This window comes from Oncorhynchus mykiss, chromosome 5 (genome assembly GCF_013265735.2).
Source record: "Oncorhynchus mykiss isolate Arlee chromosome 5, USDA_OmykA_1.1, whole genome shotgun sequence".
Classification (NCBI taxonomy): domain Eukaryota; kingdom Metazoa; phylum Chordata; class Actinopteri; order Salmoniformes; family Salmonidae; genus Oncorhynchus; species Oncorhynchus mykiss.
Genome location: NC_048569.1, coordinates 95931318 through 95957022, shown reverse-complemented (window position 1 = coordinate 95957022; position 25705 = coordinate 95931318). Strand labels below are relative to the sequence as shown.

Here is a 25705-nt window from a genome sequence, read left to right as displayed (position 1 = left end):
CCATCCACAGTATTCCACAGAATATCTGCACACAGACCAGACTTAAAAGCAGAGTCCGTTTGTTTTACTCTTTAGACTAGCAGAACCCGTTTTGTTCCACCCTTTAGACTAGCAGAACCCGTTTTGTTCCACTCTTTAGACTAGCAGAACCCGTTTGTTCCACTCTTTAGACTAGCAGAACCCGTTTTGTTCCACTCTTTAGACTAGCAGAACCCGTTGGTTCCACTCTTTAGACTAGCAGAACCCGTTGGTTCCACTCTTTAGACTAGCAGAACCCGTTGGTTCCACTCTTTAGACTAGCAGAACCCGTTTGTTCCACTCTTTAGACTAGCAGAACCCGTTTGTTCCACTCTTTAGACTAGCAGAACCCGTTTTGTTCCACTCTTTAGACTAGCAGAACCCGTTTGTTCCACTCTTTAGACTAGCAGAACCCGTTTTGTTCCACTCTTTAGACTAGCAGAACCCGTTTGTTCCACTCTTTAGACTAGCCCAGGTAGTCCTGCAGTAATGGAGCCTGGGTCGACCGTGAGTGCAGTGAGGAGTAGCAGGGTTCTGTGTGGCACAGAGATACGGCCTGCTCTGATTGTCATCAAGGAAGGAAAGATACACAAAATCCTCCCAGACTCCAGTGGTTCTACTGGGGATACTGCTGCTGGCTGTGAGGTAGGTATTGATTGGCTCTCTGGCTTCTGCTCAATTTGGTATTTTATTTTTATTTATTTTTTTGTGTTAATTATGACTTTGTTTGTTCAGAATGTTTGCGTAATAATTTCCTATGAAGAAAAACACTTCCCAGTTCAACTAGTTCTCACAGTTTAACGTCAGAATTAGACGTTAATGTTTCTCAAAACGTCAAATTTTGAAGTTGTTGCAAACTTCAAATTTCAAAGTGTTTTAGGTTAAGTTTAGGTATTAATGCAACATTTTTAAGGTTAGGGTTAATTTCAGGCATTAACTCAGAATGGTTAAGGTTTGGGATAGGTTTAAAACAAAAATCTCAAAAACAAAAAATTATATAGCTGGATTTGAACTTGCGACCTTTGGAATCAGAGGCAGATTCACCCACTATCCCTGTCCACAGCACCTAACCAAAACCAAAACGTACTTGAACGTAACAGCGCTCACTGTTGCCCCTAGTGGCTGGTTTCCACGTCATCTCCTGACATACTCAAACATGGATGGAAGTCAAATACTGAATTAAGCTAGCAGTGTTATTAAAAGTGCTATTGAAACATTCAGTTAAAGTGTTAAGCAGGGCTTGTAACCAAAATGTTTTTCTCATCATTTTCTTTGTTTTGTTCCACAGTTCCGACAAGCAAAATAAAAAAAATCGAAAGATTAATCCATTCTTCTCTAGTTAAAAATCTCTCTCCCTAATTTCTGAATCACGCTGTAATGCCAGTAGGCTACTCTGCTTCCAAGGGGGAAGGGCCTACAAAGGTTAGCCTGTAGGCCTAATTAAATACAAATTCAAAGCAGATTATCTACACCTTGAATTTGTGATTCACCACCATTCTCACACTCCGTGCGCGCGTCTGCGCTTGCTGCTGAGGAGAGCGAGAGAAAGTTGCACAGTAGCCTGCATTTGACCGAGCCAACATTCTTCTCATCTGAGTCCACTACAATATACCCATCTGTCCTCCAACTGTCATTTTACTTAAATGTAAAAAAAATTGGAGGCCATTTTAATTGAAGTAAAGATGGAGGCCATTTTAATTGAAGTAAAGATGGAAGCCATTTTAATTGAAGTAAAGATGGAGGCCATTTTAATTTAATTAAAGATGGAGGCCATTTTAATTAAAGTAAAGATGGAGGTCATTTTAAAGATGGAGGCCATTTTAATTAAAGTAAAGATGGAGGTCATTTTAAAGATGGAGGCCATTTTAATTGAAGTAAAACACAGGCTACTGTGCAACTTTCAGGTAGGATTGACCCCCTCCCCCTCCCTGCCCATCATTATGCACACCTGTCACCTTCGCTATGCGCATCAGCGCTCATTGGACTCATTGGACTCATTGGACTCACCTGGACTCATTGGACTCACCTGGACTCATTGGACTCACCTGGACTCATTGGACTCATTGGACTCACCTGGACTCATTGGACTCATTGGACTCATTGGACTCACCTGGACTCATTGCCTTCCCTACATCTGTCTGTTGCTCTGTTTCATCCCCGTGTCAGCATTAATGTTGTTTCGTTTCCCCTGTCCAGACGCTGTCCGTATTCTGTTTTTATGTCCGTTGTTCCATTAAAACTCCCTGCACTTGCTTCCCCAGTGTCTGTCACTAAAATTATACAGTTTTGGAACTTACATTTATTTTTCTATTTATAATCATTTGTTTTATCATTCTTATTATTGTATATGTTGTTATTATTGTAAGCCTATTTATTAATCAAAACCAGTTATTTAAATATGCAAAATATGTTTTGTTTAATTCTGTTGAGATGTTTGTTAAATAAAGTTAATTGTGTTATCAGTATTTAGTTTAAAATGTAAAATAAATAACAGTAGGCTATTGCTGTCATTTGTTGGGTGCAATAGGCACTAGCCTGTGTTGGATATTGCTGTCATTTGTTGGGTGCAATAGGCACTAGCCTGTGTTGGATATTGCTGTAGTATTGCCTATTCAAAACTGTTGTGAAGGTTTAAACCAGTTCACGAGTGTTTTTGTTTCATTCTGTTGAGCCATTTTCTTTGGCCAAATTCAGTTCCAACTGTAATGCAGTTTTTGCCGTAATATAATATAATATAATACAATATAATGTAATACAATATAATATAATATAATAGCCTGCTCGTATTTTCCCTATAAACATTGGCTTGACTTTTTATATTACCCTAAAAAAGTTTACAAACTTTTGTGAAGGTTTGGTGTGGTGTGGCTATTATTAAGAATTAGCTATTGCAGGAAAAATCAAAGAATGTTTTAGGCCTACCAGAGCTACTTCTATAATGTAATAATATAATGCTTATCTTTTATACAAAATTAAATTAAATTAAATAAATAAAAAAGTTGTGGCGTGAACCAGAAAACCAGTCAGTATCTGGTGTGACCACCATTTGCCTTACACAGCACGACATCTCCTTCGCATAGAGTTGATCAGGCTGTCGATTGTGGCCTGTGGAATGTTGTCCCACTCCTTTTCAATGGCTGTGCGAAGTTGCTGGATATTATTGGGAACTGGAAAACGCTGTCGTTCCAGCGCATCCCAAACATGCTCAATGGGTGACATCTTCCAGGAATGGTGTACAGATCCTTTGCGACACGGGGCCGTGTCACATGAGGTGATGGCAGCGAATGAATGGCACAACAATGGACCTCAGGGTGTCGTCACGATAAAATTAAATTGTGTTTGTTGTCCATAGCTTATGCCTGCCCATACCATAACACCACCGCCACCATGGGGCACTCAATCCAGCCATACCCCATCCAAAAACGTGGATGAACAGAGAATTCGTACCATGCTGACAGCCCATACCGCAGCATTCGATGTCAGCAGAACGAACCCAGACGACTCGGTGTCGCGCAACGTGTACGAGTAATTCAGACTCATGATGCATGTGGCAAGAACTACAGACTATCACGGACAACAAAGGCACAACCAGCTATGTGGTGCCCAACGAAGTCTCCCTCCCAGATGAGCTTGACATGCTCGCTTCAAGGCAGACAATACCGAGCCGTCCAGGAAGGCGCTCCAGATGACCAGGTGCTTTTGCTCTCCGAAGCAGTTGGACAGTGTATACCGTGTGTATCCTGTACATAAGACTAATACAACTGGAAACTTAAAACTTGGTTCTCTGGCTCACTTCCTCCCCCTGTTGGAGAGAAAAGATACTGTCATTCAGTGTATTTATTTCTCACCCATTTGTAGTTCAATCGGGGCTATTTTGTGGCCTAGATTGCTGAAAAATTTAATTACACTGTAATAACATCTGTATTACTACATCTGTGTCCCAAATACCACCCTATTCCCTACATAGTGCACTACGTTTTGACCAGAGTCCTATGAGTCCTAAGGGGCCCTGGTCAAAAGTAGTCCACTATATAGGGAATGAGGTGCAATTTGGCCATTACTGATTGAGCATTACTATGAAGGTGTATAACTATTTTTAATGGTGTATCTTAACCCTGGTCCTGGGACCCAAGAGTGTGCACATGTTTGTTTAATTAATCCCTAGCACTACACAGCTGATTCAAATCCTCAACTCATCATCAAGTTTGGATGATTTGAATCAGGTAAGGCAAAAAAAAATAAAAAAAATAAAACCCTTTGGGTCCCCAGGACCAGGTTATAAATTATAAATAGTTATACGTGTTCATGGTAATGGCCAGGACCAGGATTGAGATACACTGTTCTATAACGTAGCGTTACTGACGTAGCATTACTGACGTAGCATTACTGACGTAGCATTATAGCTGACGTAGCATTATTGCTGACGTAGCATTACTGACGTAGTTTTAATGATGTAGCATTGCTGACGTGGCATTGCTGACTTGGCATTACTGACGTGGCCTTACTGCCGTAGCATTGCTGACGTAGCATTGCTGACGTAGCATTACTGACGTAGCATTACTGACGTAGCATTACTGACGTGGCTTTACTGACGTAGCATTGCTGACGTAGCATTACTGACGTGGCCTTACTGACGTAGCATTACTGACGTAGCATTACTGACGTAGCATTACTGACGTGGCTTTACTGACGTAGCATTGCTGACGTAGCATTACTGACGTGGCCTTACTGACGTAGCATTACTGACGTAGCATTACTGATGTAGCATTACTGACGTAGCATTACTGACGTGGCTTTACTGACGTAGCATTGCTGACGTAGCATTACTGACGTGGCCTTACTGACGTAGCATTACTGACGTAGCATTACTGACGTAGCATTACTGATGTAGCATTACTGACGTAGCATTGCTGACGTAGCATTGCTGACGTAGCATTACTGACGTAGCATTACTGATGTAGCATTACTGACGTGGCTTTACTGATGTAGCTTCAGATCAGTATGGGCTCCCAAGTGGTGCAGTGGTAATAAGGCACTGCATCTCAGTGCAAGAGGTGTCACTACTGGTTCGTATCCAGGCTGAATCACATCTGGCCATGATTGGGAGTCCCATAGAGTGGCGCAGAATAGTCCCAGCGTCGCCGGGGTAGGCCGTCATTGAAAATAAGAATTTGTTCTTAGCTGACTTGCCTAGTTAAATAAAGGTACAAATAAATACATTTACTGATGTAGCTTTACTGTGATTTGTATTTATTATGGATCCCCATTAGTTCCTGCCAAGGCAGCAGCTACTCTTCCTGGGGTTTATTATGGAAACCCATTAGTTCCTGCCAAGGCAGCAGCTACTCTTCCTGGGGTTTATTATGGATCTCGAATAGTTCCTGCCAAGGCAGCAGCTACTCTTCCTGGGGTTTATTATGGTTCCCCATTAGTTCTTGTCAAGGCAGCAGCTACTCTTCCTGGGGTGTATTATGGATCCCCATTAGTTCCTGCCAAGGCAGCAGCTACTCTTCCTGGGGTTTATTATGGATCCCCATTAGTTCTTGCCAAGGCAGCAGCTACTCTTCCTGGGGTTTATTATAGATCCCCATTAGTTCCTGCCAAGGCAGCAGCTACTCTTCCTGGGGTTTATTATGGATCCCCATTAGTTCCTGTTGAGGCAGTAGCTACTCTTCCTGGTATTTATTATGGATCCCCATTAGTTCCTGCCAAGGCAGCAGCTACTCTTCCTGGTATTTATTATGGATCCCCATTAGTTCCTGCCAAGGCAGCAGCTACTCTTCCTGGGGTTTATTATGGATCCCCATTAGTTCCTGTTGAGGCAGTAGCTACTCTTCCTGGTATTTATTATGGATCCCCATTAGTTCCTGCCAAGGCAGCAGCTACTCTTCCTGGTATTTATTATGGATCCCCATTAGTTCCTGCCAAGGCAGCAGCTACTCTTCCTGGGGTTTATTATGGATCCCCATTAGTTCCTGCCAAGGCAGCAGCTACTCTTCCTGGGCTTTATTATGGATCCCCATTAGTTCCTGCCAAAGCAGCAGCTACTCTTCCTGGGGTTTATTATGGATCCCCATTAGTTCCTGCCAAGGCAGCAGCTACTCTTCCTGGGGTTTATTATGGATCCCCATTAGTTCCTGCCAAGGCAGCAGCTACTCTTCTTGGGATCCAGCAGAATTAAGGCAGTTATACATTTTTTATACATTACAATAAATTCACAACAGATTTTACAACATATTAAGTGTATGCCCCCAGGCCCCTATTCTACTACCACACATCTACTGTACAACACAAAATCCATGTGCACATGTGTGTATAGTGCGTATGATATTGTGTGTTTGTATGCATGTGTCTGTTTGTGTTGCTTCAAGTCCCCATTGTTCCATAAAGTGTATTTTTTATCTGTTTTTTAAATCTAATTTTACTGCTTGCATGAGTTTCCTGATGTCGAATAGAGTTCCATGTAGTCATGGCTCTATGTAGTACTGTGCGCCTCCTATAGTCTGTTCTGGACTTGGGGACTGTGAAGAGACCTCTGGTGGCGTGTCTAGTGGGGTATGCATGGGTGTCTGAGCTGTGTGCTAGTAGTTCAGCTTGGTGCATTCAACATGTCAATACGTCTCACAAATACAAGTAGTGATGAAGTCGATCTCTCCTCCGCTTTGAGCCAGGAGAGATTGACATGCATATTATTAATATTAGCTCTCTGTGTACATCCAAGGGCCAGCTGTGCTGCCCTGTTCTGAGACAATTGCAATTTTCCTAAGTCCTTTATTGTGGCACCTGACCACATGACTGAACAGTAGTCCAGGTGTGACAAAACTAGGGCCTGTGGGACCTGCCTTGTTCATAGGGTTGTGAAGAAGGTATGAACTAGGGCCTGTAGGACCTGCCTTGTTGATAGTGCTGTTAAAGAAGATAGAAACTAGGGCCTGTAGGACCTACCTTGTTGATAGTGTTGTTAAGAAGATAGAAACTAGGGCCTGTAGGACCTGCCTTGTTGATAGTGCTGTTAAGAAGGTAGAAACTAGTGCCTGTAGGACCTGCCTTGTTGATAGTGTTGTTAAGAAGGTAGGATCTAGGGCCTGTAGGACCTGCCTTGTTGATAGTGATGTTAAGAAGGTAGAAACTAGGGCCTGTAGGACCTGCCTTGTTGATAGTGCTGTTAAGAAGGTAGAAACTAGGGCCTGTAGGACCTGCCTTGTTGATAGTGTTGTTAAGAAGGTAGAAACTAGGGCCTGTAGGACCTGCCTTGTTGATAGTGATGTTAAGAAGGTAGAAACTAGGGCCTGTAGGACCTGCCTTGTTGATAGTGTTGTTAAGAAGTTAATTAAGTTAATTAATGTAGTCATTTCAGTCGCTGTGCTAGCTGTAATGTATATTGAGTCATCCACATACATAGACACACTGGCTTTACTCAAAGCCAGTGGCATGTCGTTAGTAAAGATTGAAAAAAGTAAGGGGCCTAGACAGCTGCCCTGGGGAATTCCTGATTCTTCCTGGATTATGTTGGAGAGGCTGCCATTAAAGAACACCCATCTGTGTTCTGTTAGACAGGTAACTCTTTATCCACATTATAGCAGGGGGTGTAAAGCCATAGCACATACGTTTTTCCAGCAGCAGACTATGATCGACAATGTCAAAATCCACACCGAAGTCTAACAAAACAGGCCCACACACAATCTTTTTTTCATTAATTTCTCTCAGCCAATCATCAGTTATTTCATGGCTGGTGCTATGACATGTATAGCTGTATCTATAACATATATTTTTTACACTGATGGTAGGTGTTGGATGTGGGAGACCATCTGGTGATGCCTGGTATCGTGGACTGTCACGTCCATGTGAATGAACCGGGTCGCACCACCTGGGAGGGATTCTGGACTGCCACGAGGGCCGCTGCTGCAGGAGGGGTCACTACCATAGTGGACATGCCCCTGTAAGTCACTACCATAGTGGACATGTCCCTGTAAATCACTACAAAGTTTAGTTAAGTTGATTAATTCCTCCATTTTAAAAACAAGCACACATACTACTACTACTACTACTACTACATGTACATGAGTAGAATCATGGAGGGTAAAGTCTGGGATTCATTTCCATTGTGGTCCTCTTGCCAAGAACATGGAACAGCCCCGTCACAATTAGCTCCCTACCCCTTCCCTTGGTCCTAACCCTTCAATGTTTGCAGATTTGTAATTTGAAGATTTTCTGGTTATGCCTATCCAGACCCTTCAGAATTGCAGACATGGAGGAGTTAGAGTCAAACGGGTATGGGTAAGGAGTGGTACATGGAGGAGTTAGAGCCAAACGGGTATGGGTAAGGAGTGATACATGGAGGAGTTAGAGCCAAACGGGTATGGGTAAGGAGTGATACATGGAGGAGTTACAGCCAAATGGGTATGGGTAAGGAGTGATACATGGAGGAGTTAGAGCCAAACGGGTATGGGTAAGGAGTGATACATGGAGGAGTTAGAGCCAAACGGGTATGGGTAAGGAGTGATACATGGAGGAGTTAGAGCCAAACGGGTATGGGTAAGGAGTGATACATGGAGGAGTTAGAGCCAAATGGGTATGGGTAAGGAGTGATACATGGAGGAGTTAGAGCCAAACGGGTATGGGTAAGGAGTGATACATGGAGGAGTTAGAGCCAAATGGGTATGGGTAAGGAGTGATACATGGAGGAGTTAGAGTCAAACAGGTATGGGTAAGGAGTGATACATGGAGGAGTTAGAGCCAAACGGGTATGGGTAAGGAGTGATACATGGAGGAGTTAGAGTCAAATGGGTATGGGTAAGGAGTGATACATGGAGGAGTTAGAGTCAAACGGGTATGGGTAAGGAGTGATACATGGAGGAGTTAGAGCCAAACGGGTATGGGTAAGGAGTGATACATGGAGGAGTTAGAGTCAAATGGGTATGGGTAAGGAGTGATACATGGAGGAGTTAGAGTCAAACAGGTATGGGTAAGGAGTGATACATGGAGGAGTTAGAGCCAAACGGGTATGGGTAAGGAGTGATACATGGAGGAGTTAGAGTCAAATGGGTATGGGTAAGGAGTGATACATGGAGGAGTTAGAGCCAAACGGGTATGGGTAAGGAGTGATACATGGAGGAGGTAGAGCCAAATGGGTATGGGTAAGGAGTGATACATGGAGGAGTTAGAGCCAAACGGGTATGGGTAAGGAGTGATACATGGAGGAGTTAGAGTCAAATGGGTATGGGTAAGGAGTGATACATGGATGAGTTAGAGCCAAATGGGTATGGGTAAGGAGTGATACATGGAGGAGTTAGAGCCAAACGGGTATGGGTAAGGAGTGATACATGGAGGAGTTAGAGCCAAACGGGTATGGGTAAGGAGTGATACATGGAGGAGTTAGAGTCAAACGGGTATGGGTAAGGAGTGATACATGGAGGAGTTAGAGCCAAACGGGTATGGGTAAGGAGTGATACATGGAGGAGTTAGAGCCAAACGGGTATGGGTAAGGAGTGATACATGGAGGAGTTAGAGCCAAATGGGTATGGGTAAGGAGTGATACATGGAGGAGTTAGAGTCAAACGGGTATGGGTAAGGAGTGATACATGGAGGAGTTAGAGCCAAATGGGTATGGGTAAGGAGTGATACATGGAGGAGTTAGAGCTAAACGGGTATGGGTAAGGAGTGATACATGGAGGAGTTAGAGTCAAATGGGTATGGGTAAGGAGTGATACATGGAGGAGTTAGAGCCAAACGGGTATGGCTAAGGAGTGATACATGGAGGAGTTAGAGCCAAACGGGTATGGGTAAGGAGTGATACATGGAGGAGTTAGAGCCAAACGGGTATGGGTAAGGAGTGATACATGGAGGAGTTAGAGTCAAATGGGTATGGGTAAGGAGTGATACATGGAGGAGTTAGAGTCAAACGGGTATGGGTAAGGAGTGATACATGGAGGAGTTAGAGCCAAACGGGTATGGGTAAGGAGTGATACATGGAGGAGTTAGAGCCAAACGGGTATGGGTAAGGAGTGATACATGGAGGAGTTAGAGCCAAACGGGTATGGGTAAGGAGTGATACATGGAGGAGTTAGAGCCAAACGGGTATGGGTAAGGAGTGATACATGGAGGAGTTAGAGTCAAACGGGTATGGGTAAGGAGTGATACATGGAGGAGTTAGAGAAAAACGAGTATGGGTAAGGAGTGATACATGGAGGAGTTAGAGCCAAATGGGTATGGGTAAAGAGTGATACATGGAGGAGTTAGAGTCAAACGGGTATGGGTAAGGAGTGATACATGGAGGAGTTAGAGCCAAACGGGTATGGGTAAGGAGTGATACATGGAGGAGTTAGAGTCAAACGGGTATGGGTAAGGAGTGATACATGGAGGAGTTAGAGCCAAATGGGTATGGGTAAGGAGTGATACATGGAGGAGTTAGAGTCAAATGGGTATGGGTAAGGAGTGATACATGGAGGAGTTAGAGCTAAATGGGTATGGGTAAGGAGTGATACATGGAGGAGTTAGAGTCAAATGGGTATGGGTAAGGAGTGATACATGGAGGAGTTAGAGCCAAACGGGTATGGGTAAGGAGTGATACATGGAGGAGTTAGAGCCAAACGGGTATGGGTAAGGAGTGATACATGGAGGAGTTAGAGCCAAACGGGTATGGGTAAGGAGTGATACATGGAGGAGTTAGAGCCAAACGGGTATGGGTAAGGAGTGATACATGGAGGAGTTAGAGCCAAACGGGTATGGGTAAGGAGTGATACATGGAGGAGTTAGAGCCAAACGGGTATGGGTAAGGAGTGATACATGGAGGAGTTAGAGCCAAACGGGTATGGGTAAGGAGTGATACATGGAGGAGTTAGAGCCAAATGGGTATGGGTAAGGAGTGATACATGGAGGAGTTAGAGCCAAATGGGTATGGGTAAGGAGTGATAGAGGCTGACCTTTTCCCCCATAGAACCATTACCCATTGTCCAGATTCAGGTCGTAAGATCTAAGATAGAGGTTAGGAGTCTGAGATAGTGTAAGGGTAAACTACAGATTGCCTCAAATGTACTTTTCTAAAGCTGGCCTTGAATAAAGATCACATTGTCAAGACATGCCTGTCACACTGTCTAACTTAGGCTACTCCTGTACTCAACGAACACATTCAGATCTGGCCAAACTGAGGATCACTAAGGATATCTTTAAAAAAAAGAAGAAAAAAAAGAGATTTCAAATATGCAAATTGAACTGTGTTCTAATTACTGTCTCCATAGCAACAGCATCCCGCCGACCACCACCCTGGATAACTTCCATGAGAAGATGGCAGCAGCGTCGGGAAAGTGTTTTGTAGACACTGCCTTCTGGGGAGGGGTCGTCCCTGGCAACCAGGTACAGTACTAGCTGTAGGAATGATAGCATGATGTACAAGAACACCAGCTGGACAGGACGCTAGTCTATCGCAGGGACTTCCCCCCCCTCCTCCTCCAAATCTATCTCCTTAAATGCTGAGTGCCAAGCAGAGACGCATCAGGTCTCATTTTTACAGTATTTCGTATGACTCGCCAGGGATCGAACGTCCAAGATTCCAATCTCAGGGCAGACACTCTAACCACAAGGCCACGGAGTTGGTTGAGGGACAAAAAGTAGAGATAAAAATAACCCACTAGGCAAAAAAACGGTTGAAATAACGTTGTTTCCATCAACCTGGAAAATTGATTGGATTTGCAAAGAAAAAGTTATACATTTAAGGGCATTTTGTGGTAATATAAATGTAAATATAAACTACACGTTGATCTGACATCTGTTCCCAGTGGGAAGGCTCTTTCTCAATTGTCAAAAAAGTCCTCAGAGTTTCCTCATCGTTTCACCTTGATCTGCCCTGATTGGGATCTGCCCTGATTGGGATCTGCCCTGAATGGGATCTGCCCTGATTGGGATCTGCCCTGAATGGGATCTGCCCTGATTGGGATCTGCCCTGATTGGGATCTGCCCTGATTGGGATCTGCCCTGATTGGGACAGACTTGGCAGGTGAACATAACATGGAATCTCATTAATATGCTGTCCTTAGTCTGGTCAGTTATATCAAATCTGTAGAGATTCAAGTAGAGGAGAAGAGGAAAGGATGGATGTTTTTTTTTTTGCGGGACAATTAAGAATACGACCAATCACACTCGGGTGAACCTAAACCAAAGCCCTGTGGTGATGGTGTGGCTTCGGCTTCTACCCGTAGTGAAACCACCTGATACAAATGACTCTGTTTCTGCAGCTGGAGCTGCTCCCCATGATTCGGGCTGGGGTGGCTGGTTTTAAATGTTTCCTGATCCACAGTGGAGTTGAGGAGTTCCCTCATGTGACTGACGGGGATCTGCACATCGCCATGAAACAGCTACAGGGCACAGGGAGCGTTCTCCTGGTAACTCACAGATAGATGGAAAATAAAATGCACTCATATTTTCTTTCTGTTTTAATGTTTTTTTTTCAGCAGCAGAGGTCAGAGAAAACTAACAAAGGCTGTCCCCGAAACTCGTCTGTTTGACTTCTGACTTACAGGGGCATGTTCACTATGGTAGTGATTTACAGGGGCATGTCCACTATGGTAGTGATTTACAGGGGCATGTCCACTATGGTAGTGATTTACAGGGGCATATTCACTATGGTAGTGATTTACAGGGGCATGTCCACTATGGTAGTGATTTACAGGGGCATGTCCACTATGGTAGTGATTTACAGGGGCATATTCACTATGGTAGTGATTTACAGGGGCATGTCCACTATGGTAGTGATTTACAGGGGCATATTCACTATGGTAGTGACTTACAGGGGCATGTTCACTATGGTAGTGACTTACAGGGGCATGTCCACTATGGTAGTGATTTACAGGGGCATATTCACTATGGTAGTGACTTACAGGGGCATGTCTACTATGGTAGTGATTTACAGGGGCATGTTCACTATGGTAGTGACTTACAGGGGCATGTTCACTATGGTAGTGATTTACAGGGGCATGTTCACTATGGTAGTGACTTACAGGGGCATGTTCACTATGGTAGTGACTTACAGGGGCATGTCCACTATGGTAGTGATTTACAGGGGCGTGTCCACTATGGTAGTGATTTACAGGGGCATGTCCACTATGGTAGTGATTTACAGGGGCATGTCCACTATGGTAGTGATTTACAGGGGCATGTCCACTATGGTAGTGACTAACAGGGACATGTCTACTATGGTAGTGACTAACAGGGACATGTCTACTATGGTGTTGATTTACAGGGACATGTCTACTATGGTAGTGATTTACAGGGACATGTCCACTATGGTAGTGACTAACAGGGACATGTCTACTATGGTAGTGATTTACAGGGACATGTCTACTATGGTAGTGATTTACAGGGACATGTCTACTATGGTAGTGATTTACAGGGACATGTCTACTATGGTAGTGATTTACAGGGACATGTCTACTATGGTAGTGATTTACAGGGACATGTCCACTATGGTAGTGATTTACAGGGACATGTCTACTATAGTAGTGATTTACAGGGACATGTCTACTATGGTAGTGATTTACAGGGACATGTCCACTATGGTAGTGACTAACAGGGACATGTCTACTATGGTAGTGATTTACAGGGACATGTCTACTATGGTAGTGATTTACAGGGACATGTCTACTATGGTAGTGATTTACAGGGACATGTCTACTATGGTAGTGATTTACAGGGACATGTCTACTATGGTAGTGATTTACAGGGACATGTCCACTATGGTAGTGATTTACAGGGACATGTCTACTATAGTAGTGATTTACAGGGACATGTCTACTATGGTAGTGATTTACAGGGACATGTCTACTATGGTAGTGATTTACAGGGACATGTCTACTATGGTAGTGATTTACAGGGACATGTCTACTATGGTAGTGATTTACAGGGACATGTCTACTATGGTAGTGATTTACAGGGACATGTCTACTATAGTAGTGATTTACAGGGACATGTCTACTATGGTAGTGATTTACAGGGACATGTCTACTATGGTAGTGATTTACAGGGACATGTCCACTATGGTAGTGATTTACAGGGACATGTCCACTATGGTAGTAACTTACAGGGGCATTTCAGTGAGTACAGGTTTTCACTTTTTGAACACGGTTCCTAAATAAAAAATTTTAATGATACACTTTTGATTGAGCACCCCCAATTCCTCATTCTAGAATTCACAGCTTCCTCACAAACACACTCACTGCATTGGAAAGGTGTTTGTTTTTGTAGTAATTCTATGTGACTTGTCACTACTCTATCATATAAAACGTGTAAGCTATGGGGGCGAAACAATTATCTTGAAGGAAGGGAATTTATTAATCAATGTTATATACCTTATGACTAAGGGGTTTTTAACAAATACCAACCTTGACTACTTCTCCTTTCTCTGTAGTTTCATGCTGAGAGGGATACCCCCCTGCCATCAGGGAAAGAAGAGAGGGATGTCCCTCTGCCATCAGAGGAAGCAGGTATCATTTTAACGTCGATGGCAAAAAGACATCCGAAAAAATGAAGCAGTATTTTGCTACTGGTGTGTCAGAGTAATTTAACAGTATCTATAAATACCATCCTCCTACTTCCATCCCCACCACTGGGGACACACCACTGCTTTCCATAGACCCCAAGGAGTACTCCACCTTCCTCAAGTCCAGACCAGATGTTATGGAGCTGGAGGCCATTCGAACTGTCACTGAGCTCTGCCTGAAATACCAGTAAGAACTACTACTACTACTACTAGTACTACTACTACTACTACTACTACTACTACTACCACTATTACTACTACTACTGTTACTACCACTACTACTACTGTTACTACCACTACTACTACTATTACTATGACTACTACTACCACTACTACTACTGTTACTACCACTACTGTTACTACCACTACTACTACTGTTACCACCACTACTACTACTACTACTACTATTACTATGACTACTACTACCACTACTACTACTACTACTACTATTACTACCACTACAACTACCACTACTACTACCACTACTACTACTACTACTACTACTACTACTACTACCTATGCTACTGCTAGTACTACTACTACTACTACTACTACTACTACTACTAGTACTACTACTATTACTACTAATACCACTACTACCACTACTACTACTGTTACTACCACTACTACTACTACTACTACCACTACTACTACTACTACCACTACTACTACTACTACCACTACTACTACTACTACTACCACTACTACTACTACTACTACTAGTACTACTACTATTACTACTACTACTACCACTACTACTACTGTTACTACCACTACTACAACTACTACTACTACTACTACTACTACAGCTACTACTACCACTACTACTACTACTACTACTGCTACTACTAATACCACTACTACCACTACTACTACCACTACTACTACCACTACTACTACTACTACTAATACCACTACTACTAATACTACTACCACTACTACTACCACCACAACTTCCACTACTACTACTACTACTACTACTACTACTACTACTACTACTACTACTACTACTACTACCACTACTACTACAACCACTACTACCTATGCTACTGCTAGTACTACTACTACTACTACTACTACTACTGCTACTACTACTACTACTACTACTGCTACTACTACTATCTCTATGACTACTACTACTACTACTACTACTACTACTGCTACCAGTACTACTGCTACCACTACTACTACTACTACTACTAATACTACTACTAATACTACTACTACTACTGCTACCAGTACTACTACTACTACTACTAAGATGTGTTATGTACTGTGCTGCTGTTTGAGTTCATATCTAATCGTTAAGAGATCAGCAGCCAGGTTTTAGAGATGCCCCTCTGAGTATCTCTCCTGGTTTTCTCAATATTATATTTATTGACAATTTGCATATAAAACAAAAGTAGTAACATTTCAAATGTATAGAGGTTTTAACTCTAACTCTCTAGGGTGCATTGCCACATAGTGCACCTGTCCTCTGCCCAGCCCCTGGGCTCTGATGTGGACTGTGTATGTCTCTCTCTAGGGTGCATTGCCACATAGTGCACCTGTCCTCTGCCCAGCCCCTGGCTCTGATCCAGGCTGCGAAGCAGGCCGGAGCCCCTCTGACGGTGGAGACCACCCATCACTACCTCAGCCTGTCTGCTGAACACATCCCTGCTGGGGCCACACAGTTCAAATGCTGTCCTCCTATCAGAGGGGTAGCTAACCAGGTACACCTCTCATCAGAGGGATATCTAACCATGTAGACCTCTCATCAGAGAGATATCTAACCAGGTAGACCTCCCATCAGAGGGATATCTAACCAGGTAGACCTCTCATCAGAGGGGTAGCTAACCAGGTACATCTCTCATCAGAGGGATATCTAACCAGGTACACCTCCCATCAGAGGGATATCTAACCAGGTACACCTCTCATCAGAGAGATATCTAACCAGGTACACCTCTCATCAGAGGGCTATCTAACCAGGTACACCTCTCATCAAAGAGATATCTAACCAGGTACAACTCTCATCAGAGTGATATCTAACCAGGTACACCTCTCATCAGAGGGATATCTAACCAGGTACACCTCTCATCAGAGGGATATCTAACCAGGTACACCTCTCATCAGAGGGATATCTAACCAGGTACACCTCTCATCAGAGGGATATCTAACCAGGTACACCTCTCATCAGAGGGATATCGAACCAGGTAGACCTCTCATCAGAGGGATATCTAACCAGATAGACCTTCTTCTTTATTTTTACTATTTTCTACGTCATAGAATAATAGTTGAAGTCATCAAAACTATGAAGTAACACATATGGAATCATGTAGTAGCCACAAAAGTATATATTTTATATTGAATATTCTTCAAAGTAGCCAAAGTAATGATGGACTACTGTTTCTCTTTGCTTATTTGAGTTGTTCTTGCCATAATATGGACTTGGTTTTTTACGAAATAGGGCCATCTTCTGTATACCACCCCTACCTTGTCACAACACAACTGATTGGATCAAACGCATTAAGAAGGAAAGAAATTCCACAAATGTACTTTTAACAAGGCACAACTGTTAATTGAAATGCATTCCAGGTGACTACCTCATGAAGCTGGTTGAGAGAATGCTAAGAGTGTGCAAAGCTGTCATCAAGGCAAAGGGTGGCTACTTTGAAGAATCTCAAAAAATATTTTGATTTGTTTAACACTTTATTGGTTACTACATGATTCCATATGTGTTATTTCATAGTTTTGATGTCTTCACTATTATTCTACAATGTAGAAAATAGTACAAATAAAGAAAAACCCTGGAATGAGTAGGCGTGTCCAAACTTTTGACTGGTACTGTATATATAATTAATATATAATTAATAAATGAAAACAAGAGACACAGAGAAAGTGCAAATAAACAGAGAGACTGCGTACATACAGACAATAGAAGACTAACATAGACCACACCTTCTCATTATATAACAGAAGTTAACACAGGGGCCAGTCACCCATCCGCACCATCTCATTATATAACAGAAGTTAACACAGGGGGCCAGTCACCCATCCACACCATCTCATTATATAACAGAAGTTAACACAGGGGGCCAGTCATCCATCCACACCATCTCATTATATAACAGAAGTTAACACGCTGTCCAGTCACCCATCCACACCATCTCATTATATAACAGAAGTTAACACAGGGGCCAGTCACCCATCCACACCATCTCATTATATAACAGAAGTTAACACAGGGGCCAGTCATCCATCCACACCATCTCATTATATAACAGAAGTTAACACGGGGGCCAGTCACCCATCCACACCATCTCATTATATAACAGAAGTTAACACGGGGGCCAGTCACCCATCCACACCATCTCATTATATAACAGAAGTTAACACGGGGGCCAGTCACCCATCCACACCATCTCATTATATAACAGAAGTTAACACAGGGGCCAGTCACCCATCCACACCATCTCATTATATAACAGAAGTTAACACAGGGCCCATCCACCCATCCACACCATTTCATTATATAACAGAAGTTAACACAGGGGCCAGTCACCCATCCACACCTTCTCATTATATAACAGAAGTTAACACAGGGGGCCAGTCACCCATCCACACCTTCTCATTATATAACAGAAGTTAACACAGGGGCCAGTCATCCATCCACACTGAACATTATATAACAGAAGTTAACAGAGGGGGCCAGTCATCCATCCACACCATCTCATTATATAACAGAAGTTAACACAGGGGCCAGTCACCCATCCACACCTTCTCATTATATAACAGAAGTTAACACAGGGGCCAGTCACCCATCCACACCATCTCATTATATAACAGAAGTTAACACAGGGGCCAGTCATCCATCCACACCATCTCATTATATAACAGAAGTTAACACAGAGGCCAGTCACCCATCCACACCATCTCATTATATAACAGAAGTTAACACAGGGGCCAGTCATCCATCCACACCTTCTCATTATGTAACAGAAATTAACACAGGGGCCAGTCACCCATCCACACCTTCTCATTATATAACAGAAGTTAACATGGGGGCCAGTCACCCATCCACACCATCTCATTATATAACAGAAGTTAACACAGGGGCCAGTCACCCATCCCCACCATCTCATTATATAACAGAAGTTAACACGGGGGCCAGTCATCCATCCACACCATCTCATTATATAACAGAAGTTAACACAGGGGCCAGTCACCCATCCACACCATCTCATTGTATAACAGAAGTTAACACAGGGGCCAGTCACCCATCCACACCATCTCATTATATAGCAGAAGTTAACACAGGGGCCAGTCACCCATCCACACCATCTCATTATATAACAGAAGTTAACACAGGGGCCAGTCATCCATTCACACCATCTCATTCTATAACAGAAGTTAACACAGGGGCCAGTCATCCATCCACACCATCTCATTATATAACAGAAGTTAACAGAGGGGCCAGTCACCCATCCACACCATCTCATTATATAACAGAAGTTAACACAGGGGCCAGTCATCCATCCACACCATCTCATTATATAACAGAAGTTAACACGGGGGCCAGTCACCCATCCACACCATCTCATTATATAACAGAAGTTAACACAGGGGCCAGTCATCCATCCACACCATCTCATTATATAACAGAAGTTAACACAGGGGCCAGTCATCCATCCACACCATCTCATTATATAACAGAAGTTAACACAGGGGCCAGTCATCCATCCACACTGAACATGATGGTTATTACCAATTGAATCCTCGCATTTGTTTTTTGTTTTTTCTCTGCTCTTTTGCACACCAGTATTTCTACTTACACATCCTCATCTGTACATCTATCACTCCAGTGTTAATTGCTCAATTGTAATTATTTTGCCTATTTATTGCCTTACCTCCTTACTTCATTTGCACAAATTGCATACAGATTTTCTATTGTGTTATTGACTGTACGTTTGTTTATGTGTAACTCTGTGTTGTTGTTTTTGTCACGCTGTTTTGCTTTATCTTGGCCAGGTCGCAGTTGTAAATGAGAACTTGTTCTCAACTAGCCTACCTGGTTAAATAAAGGTTAGATAAAAAAATATATTAAAACATCTAAAACGTCCCATTACCTTCTACCCCTCCAGGAGCAGCTGTGGTCTGCCCTGAAGGCTGGTCAGATTGACATGGTTGTGTCAGATCACTCCCCCTGCACACCAGACCTGAAGAGATTGGACAGTGGGGATTTCACTCAGGCCTGGGGAGGGATCTCCTCCTTACAGTTCGGTAAGTGAGATCAATAAGAGATCCATTAAAGATCCAGTAGAGATCCATTAGAGATCCAGTAGATATCCATTAGAGATCCATTAAAGATTCAGTAGAGATCCATTAGAGATCCATTAAAGATCCAGTAGAGATCCATTAAAGATCCAGTGTATCCATTAGAGATCCAGTAGAGATCCATTAGAGATCCATTAAAGATCCAGTGGATCCATTAGAGATCCATTAAAGATCCAGTGGATCCATTAGAGATCCATTAAAGATCCAGGTGATCCATTGGAGATCCATTAAGATCCATTCAAGATCCATTAAAGATCCAGTGGATCTATTAGAGATCCATTAAAGATCCAGTGGATCCATTAGAGATCCATTAGAGATCATTTAAGGATCCAGTAAAGATCCAGTAGAGATTCATTAGAGATCCAGTGGATCCATTAGAGATCCATTAAAGATCCAGTGGATCCAGTAGAGATCCATTAGAGATCAAGCAGAGATCCATTAAAGATCCAGTAGAGATCCCTTAGAGATCCATTAGAGATCCATTAAAGATCCAGTAGAGATCCATGAAAGATTAAGTGGATCCATTAGAGATCCATTAAGATCCATTATAGATCCATTAGAGATTCATTAAAGATCCAGTAGAGATTCATTAGAGATCCAGTGGATCTATTAGAGATCCAGTGGATCCATTAGAGATCCATTAAAGATCGAGTGGATCCGTTAGATATCCATTAGAGATCCCTTAGAGATCCATTAAAGATCCATTGGATCCATTAGAGATCCATTAAAAATACAGTGGATCCAGTAGAGATCCAGTAGAGATCCAATAGAGATCCATTAAAGATCCATTAAAGATCCAGTGAGATCCATTTGAGATCCAGTGGATCCATTAGAGATCCAGTAGCTAACTATTAGAGAGCCATTAAAGATCCATTAAAGATCCAGTAGATCCATTAGAGATCCGTCAGAGATCCATTTGAGATCAGTCAGAGATCCCGTAGAGATCCATTAGAGATCCATTAGCTATTAGCCATACCTTGCCATCTATATATAGTATTTTCTGTGTGAGTAGTTACACATGGGGGGGCAGGGTAGCCTAGTGGTTAGGACATTGGGCTAGTAACCGGAAGGTTGCAAGGTACAAATCTGTCGTTCTGCCCCTGAACAGGCAGTTAACCCACTGTTCCTAGGCCGTCATTGAAAATACGAATTTGTTCTTATCTGACTTGCCTAGTTAAGTAAAGGTCAAATAAATTTAAAAAAAACATAGAAGCCTCATGTCCAACCATAGAAATATAATAAATTCTAATAGATTCACACATAAATCCCTAATGTCCAACCATAGAAATATGATATAATCTAATGGATTCACACATAGAAGCCTAATATCCAACCATAGAAATATAATACATTCTAATAGATTATATTTCTATGTGTCTGTCAGAGGCACCAAATGAAAAGGTATCTATCGTGTTGTTCTGTAAAATGTATTTATATCTTTTCATATACCATAAATGAATCATTCATTAAACCATGCCTTGTCTGTTGGCAAAGCCTCTAAACTCTGCTCCTGATGTTACTACTAATCCAGTCTCCTGCTACACGACAAAGTCCACAAGGAGATAAGCATAAAATACAGCGCTAGTTTACAAGACAGTTTAATTATTTACTGGCCAGTCACAGTGAACAGAGAAGAGGTCTGATCAAAGACTCCTGGCTTCGTGTGGTGGTTCATTTCTTTACTATAAAATGAGGTGAGGCGAACATATCACACAAGTCAGAGTTATAGTTAAACTAAATCTTTATTCACTTATTAATAAGGGAGCAAGTCAATACAACACACATATATAAAGTGAATCGATTGAGTACGATAACGATGGCTGGTCGAATGAATCACCCTCAGATGATTCGTTGAGAGCCCCGAGACAAAGGTACAAAGGTATTTTATAGCCAAGATACACCCTCTTCAAGCCACATGACAAACAACAGATGTATGGAATGGGTCACAAGGTTAAGATTTGTATGAAAGATACTTATAATGCACAGCAGACGGTATCTGCTGTAAAAAAAATAAAAAACTGTTCTCGTTGTGTAGAGATCATGGTCTGGCCCTGGTGGTTATCTGGCCCTGGTGGTCATCTGGCCCTGGTGGTCATCTGGCCCTGGTGGTCATCTCTCCCTGGTACCGTATAGAACAGAAACATTAACTCATGCTTTGGAACACGGTCTTGTTAGGTTTATCACCCCAAAGCATCGTAAACCCCCCCCCCTCCCTCTCCCAGGCTATAGTATGTATTCAACCCTCCCTCTCCCAGGCTATAGTATGTATTTCACCCTCCCTCTCCCAGGCTATAGTGTGTATTCAAGCCTCCCTCTCCCAGGCTATAGTATGTATTCAACCCTCCCTCTCCCAGGCTATAGTATGTATTCCACCCTCCCTCTCCCAGGCTATAGTATGTATTCAACTCCCCCTCTCCCAGGCTATAGTATGTATTCCACCCTCCCTCTCCCAGGCTATAGTATGTATTCCACCCTCCCTCTCCCAGGCTATAGTATGTATTCCACCCTCCCTCTCCCAGGCTATAGTATGTATTCAACTCCCCCTCTCCCAGGCTATAGTATGTATTCAACCCTCCCTCTCCCAGGCTATAGTATGTATTCAACTCCCCCTCTCCCAGGCTATAGTATGTATTCAACCCTCCCTCTCCCAGGCTATAGTATGTATTCAACTCCCCCTCTCCCAGGCTATAGTGTGTATTCAAACCTCCCTCTCCCAGGCTATAGTATGTATTCAACCCTCCCTCTCCCAGGCTATAGTATGTATTCAACCCTCCCTCTCCCAGGCTATAGTATGTATTCAACCCTCCCTCTCCCAGGCTATAGTATGTATTCAACCCTCCCTCTCCCAGGCTATAGTATGTATTCAACCCTCCCTCTCCCAGGCTATAGTATGTATTCAACTCCCCCTCTCCCAGGCTATAGTGTGTATTCAAACCTCCCTCTCACAGGCTATAGTATGTATTCAACCCTCCCTCTCCCAGGCTATAGTATGTATTCAACCCTCCCTCTCCCAGGCTATAGTATGTATTCAACCCTCCCTCTCCCAGGCTATAGTATGTATTCAACCCTCCCTCTCCCAGGCTATAGTATGTATTCAACTCCCCCTCTCCCAGGCTATAGTGTGTATTCAAACCTCCCTCTCACAGGCTATAGTATGTATTCCACCCTCCCTCTCCCAGGCTATAGTATGTATTCCACCCTCCCTCTCCCAGGCTATAGTATGTATTCAACCCTCCCTCTCCCAGGCTATAGTATGTATTCAACCCTCCCTCTCCCAGGCTATAGTATGTATTCAACTCCCCCTCTCCCAGGCTATAGTGTGTATTCAAACCTCCCTCTCACAGGCTATAGTATGTATTCAACCCTCCCTCTCCCAGGCTATAGTATGTATTCAACTCCCCCTCTCCCAGGCTATAGTATGTATTCAACCCTCCCTCTCCCAGGCTATAGTATGTATTCAACCCTCCCTCTCCCAGGCTATAGTATGTATTCAACCCTCCCTCTCCCAGGCTATAGTATGTATTCCACTCCCCCTCTCCCAGGCTATAGTGTGTATTCAAACCTCCCTCTCACAGGTCACTAATCTTGCTGCGGTGTCTCTAATATGGTCAGACAATGGGCAGGAGGTTAGGAAGTGCAGCCCAGTTTCCACCTCCTTTTCTCTCTCTCTGTCTCTCTATCTGTCTCTCTCTATTGTCTCTCTCTCTATCTGTCTCTCTCTCTATTTACAAAGCCATTTTGGGTTTACTACCTTTTTATTTGTGCATTTTTATTGTTCAGGAATGTGGTGGGTCGTCTCTTCGTTCGCTGGACTTTATCCTGCTAACTGTTCCAAATGTCCGAACTGAATTTGGTAAAAGGGATTTTATGTCCTCTGCGCCATCGTCTTGGAACGCCTTACAAAATACTTTTAAACTGGAAGAACTTGTCCCGATTGGTGTTTTTAAATCACTGATGAAGGATTTCAAGGCTGATTCCCTGACCTGTAAATGTTTTTAATTAGCTGTTTTATACTCTTGTGAATTCAATGGTTTTTACTAGATTACTTGTAGTTTTTCATGTTGTTTGTCTGTAATTTTTTTGTAATGACTTGGTGCTGCCTATCTTGGCCAGGACGCTCTTGAAAAATATATTTTAATCTCAATGAGCCTTTCCTGGTTAAATAAAGGTTAAATAAAATACAAAAAATTGTCTCTCTCTGTTGTCTCTGTCTCTCTCTGTATTGTCTCTGTCTCTGTCTATCTGTCTCGCTCTATGTCTGTCTCTCACTATCTCAGGTCTGTCTCTGTTCTGGACGTCAGCCAGTAAGAAGGGTTTCACTCTGCCAGACGTGGTGAGGCTCCTCTGCCAGCGCACTGCACAACTCTGTCGCCTTGACAACCAGAAGGGGAGCCTTGTTCCCGGTCACGATGCAGACCTGGTCATATGGGACCCAGAGAAGGAGTTTGAGGCTAGTATTATAGGAGAGGGATTCATTAAGACGAAGAACACACAGTCTTTCATTGTATCACAACTGTTAATTTGTTGGTTTTGTGCTCAGCTATTATTTTATATTTCCATTGATGACTTTCCACAGGTGAAAGACGCAAGTATACATCACAAAAATAAGGTGAGATAACATAAACCATGGGTACAATACCCTACACAATATTAAAATATGAAGATCAGTCCAGACTATACATATAAAGCCTTCACAATCTACTGAAGGCAATGATCCTGGTTGACGAACCCCCCCCCCCCCCCCCCACCCCCCATCTCTCTCTCCAGCTAACTCCCTACCTGGGCCTGACGTTGCTTGGGGAGGTGAGTGTCACCATCGTCCGAGGCAGAGTGGTGTACAAGCAGGGTTCCTTCTCTCCTACGCCCCTGGGGAAGCATCTCCTCCTCCCCCAGGGGACGACCCAGGTCTCCCTGTGTGATGGAGAGAAGACCGAGGGGACCCAGGCCTCACGGTGATGGAGAGAAGACCGAGGGGACCCAGGCCTCACTGTGACTCCCTGGAAAACAGTGGCAAGACATGTTACCGAGGGGACAATCCTGGCTACATAAATACAATACAATTAAATAAATGGACCATGGGGGGGGGGGGGGGGGGGGGGGGGCATGTGTGTCTCAAAGTTCATATGCTTGACTGTTGTTTTAAGATGTTTCAATAAACAAAGTAATCTCTTTCAAAACGAGATTTGTGTCTATATTCCATTACTCCCTCCACCTAAATCGAGTCAATTCCATAGTACAACAGTTAAGGAACTAGAGGAGAGTGGTGGAGGGTGGAGGGTGGGGGGTGGGGGGGGGGTTAATCTCCTGTGCCTGCCCCCTGCCTCTCCGTGTCACTGAGTAATCTCTGACCAAACTGAAATCTAGGAAGCATATCAGCTCATAAACACCCTGAATCAAAGACGACAGGACAGAATCCCATGATCACACAAACACATGTTTTACTAGGATATCAAGATCATCATTTTTACCATTAGGTTTTAGGACTGAATGGAAAAGTCAGTGTCTGCTGAATATGGCCTACAGTATAAGATATGGCCTACAGTATAAGATATGGCCTACAGTATAAGATATGGCCTACAGTATAAGATATGACCTACAGTATAAGATATGGCCTACAGTATAAGATATGACCTACAGTATAAGATATGGCCTACAGTATAAGATATGGCCTACAGTATAAGATATGGCCTACAGTATTAGATATGGCCTACAGTATTAGATATGGCCTACAGTATAAGATATGACCTACAGTATAAGATATGGCCTACAGTATAAGATATGGCCTACAGTATAAGATATGACCTACAGTATAAGATATGACCTACAGTATAAGATATGACCTAC

General features: G+C 43.0%; 1 protein-coding gene and 1 long non-coding RNA gene across 3 annotated transcripts; both read left to right on the top strand.

Moving 5' to 3' along the window:
- zgc:103559 lies at positions 1-25037 on the top strand. Of its 2 annotated transcripts, none has more exons than XM_036978920.1 (11): positions 1-663; positions 7806-7957; positions 11256-11370; positions 12249-12395; positions 14417-14492; positions 14618-14735; positions 16074-16260; positions 19669-19807; positions 24139-24311; positions 24438-24470; positions 24629-25037. In XM_036978920.1, the coding sequence occupies exons 1-11, from the start codon at positions 508-510 to the stop codon at positions 24815-24817; spliced, it is 1485 nt and encodes a 494-aa protein (XP_036834815.1). In that variant the 5' UTR covers positions 1-507; the 3' UTR covers positions 24818-25037. The 2 variants fall into 2 exon arrangements, with proteins under 2 accessions (XP_036834815.1, XP_036834816.1); XM_036978921.1 differs by having other exon boundaries at positions 2-663; positions 14642-14735.
- On the top strand, positions 17375-19237 carry LOC118964700. The gene is made up of 3 exons (XR_005051922.1): positions 17375-17982; positions 18016-18017; positions 18086-19237. It is a non-coding gene; the product is annotated as an uncharacterized LOC118964700 (long non-coding RNA).
- Positions 25038-25705: the final 668 nt, after the last annotated feature.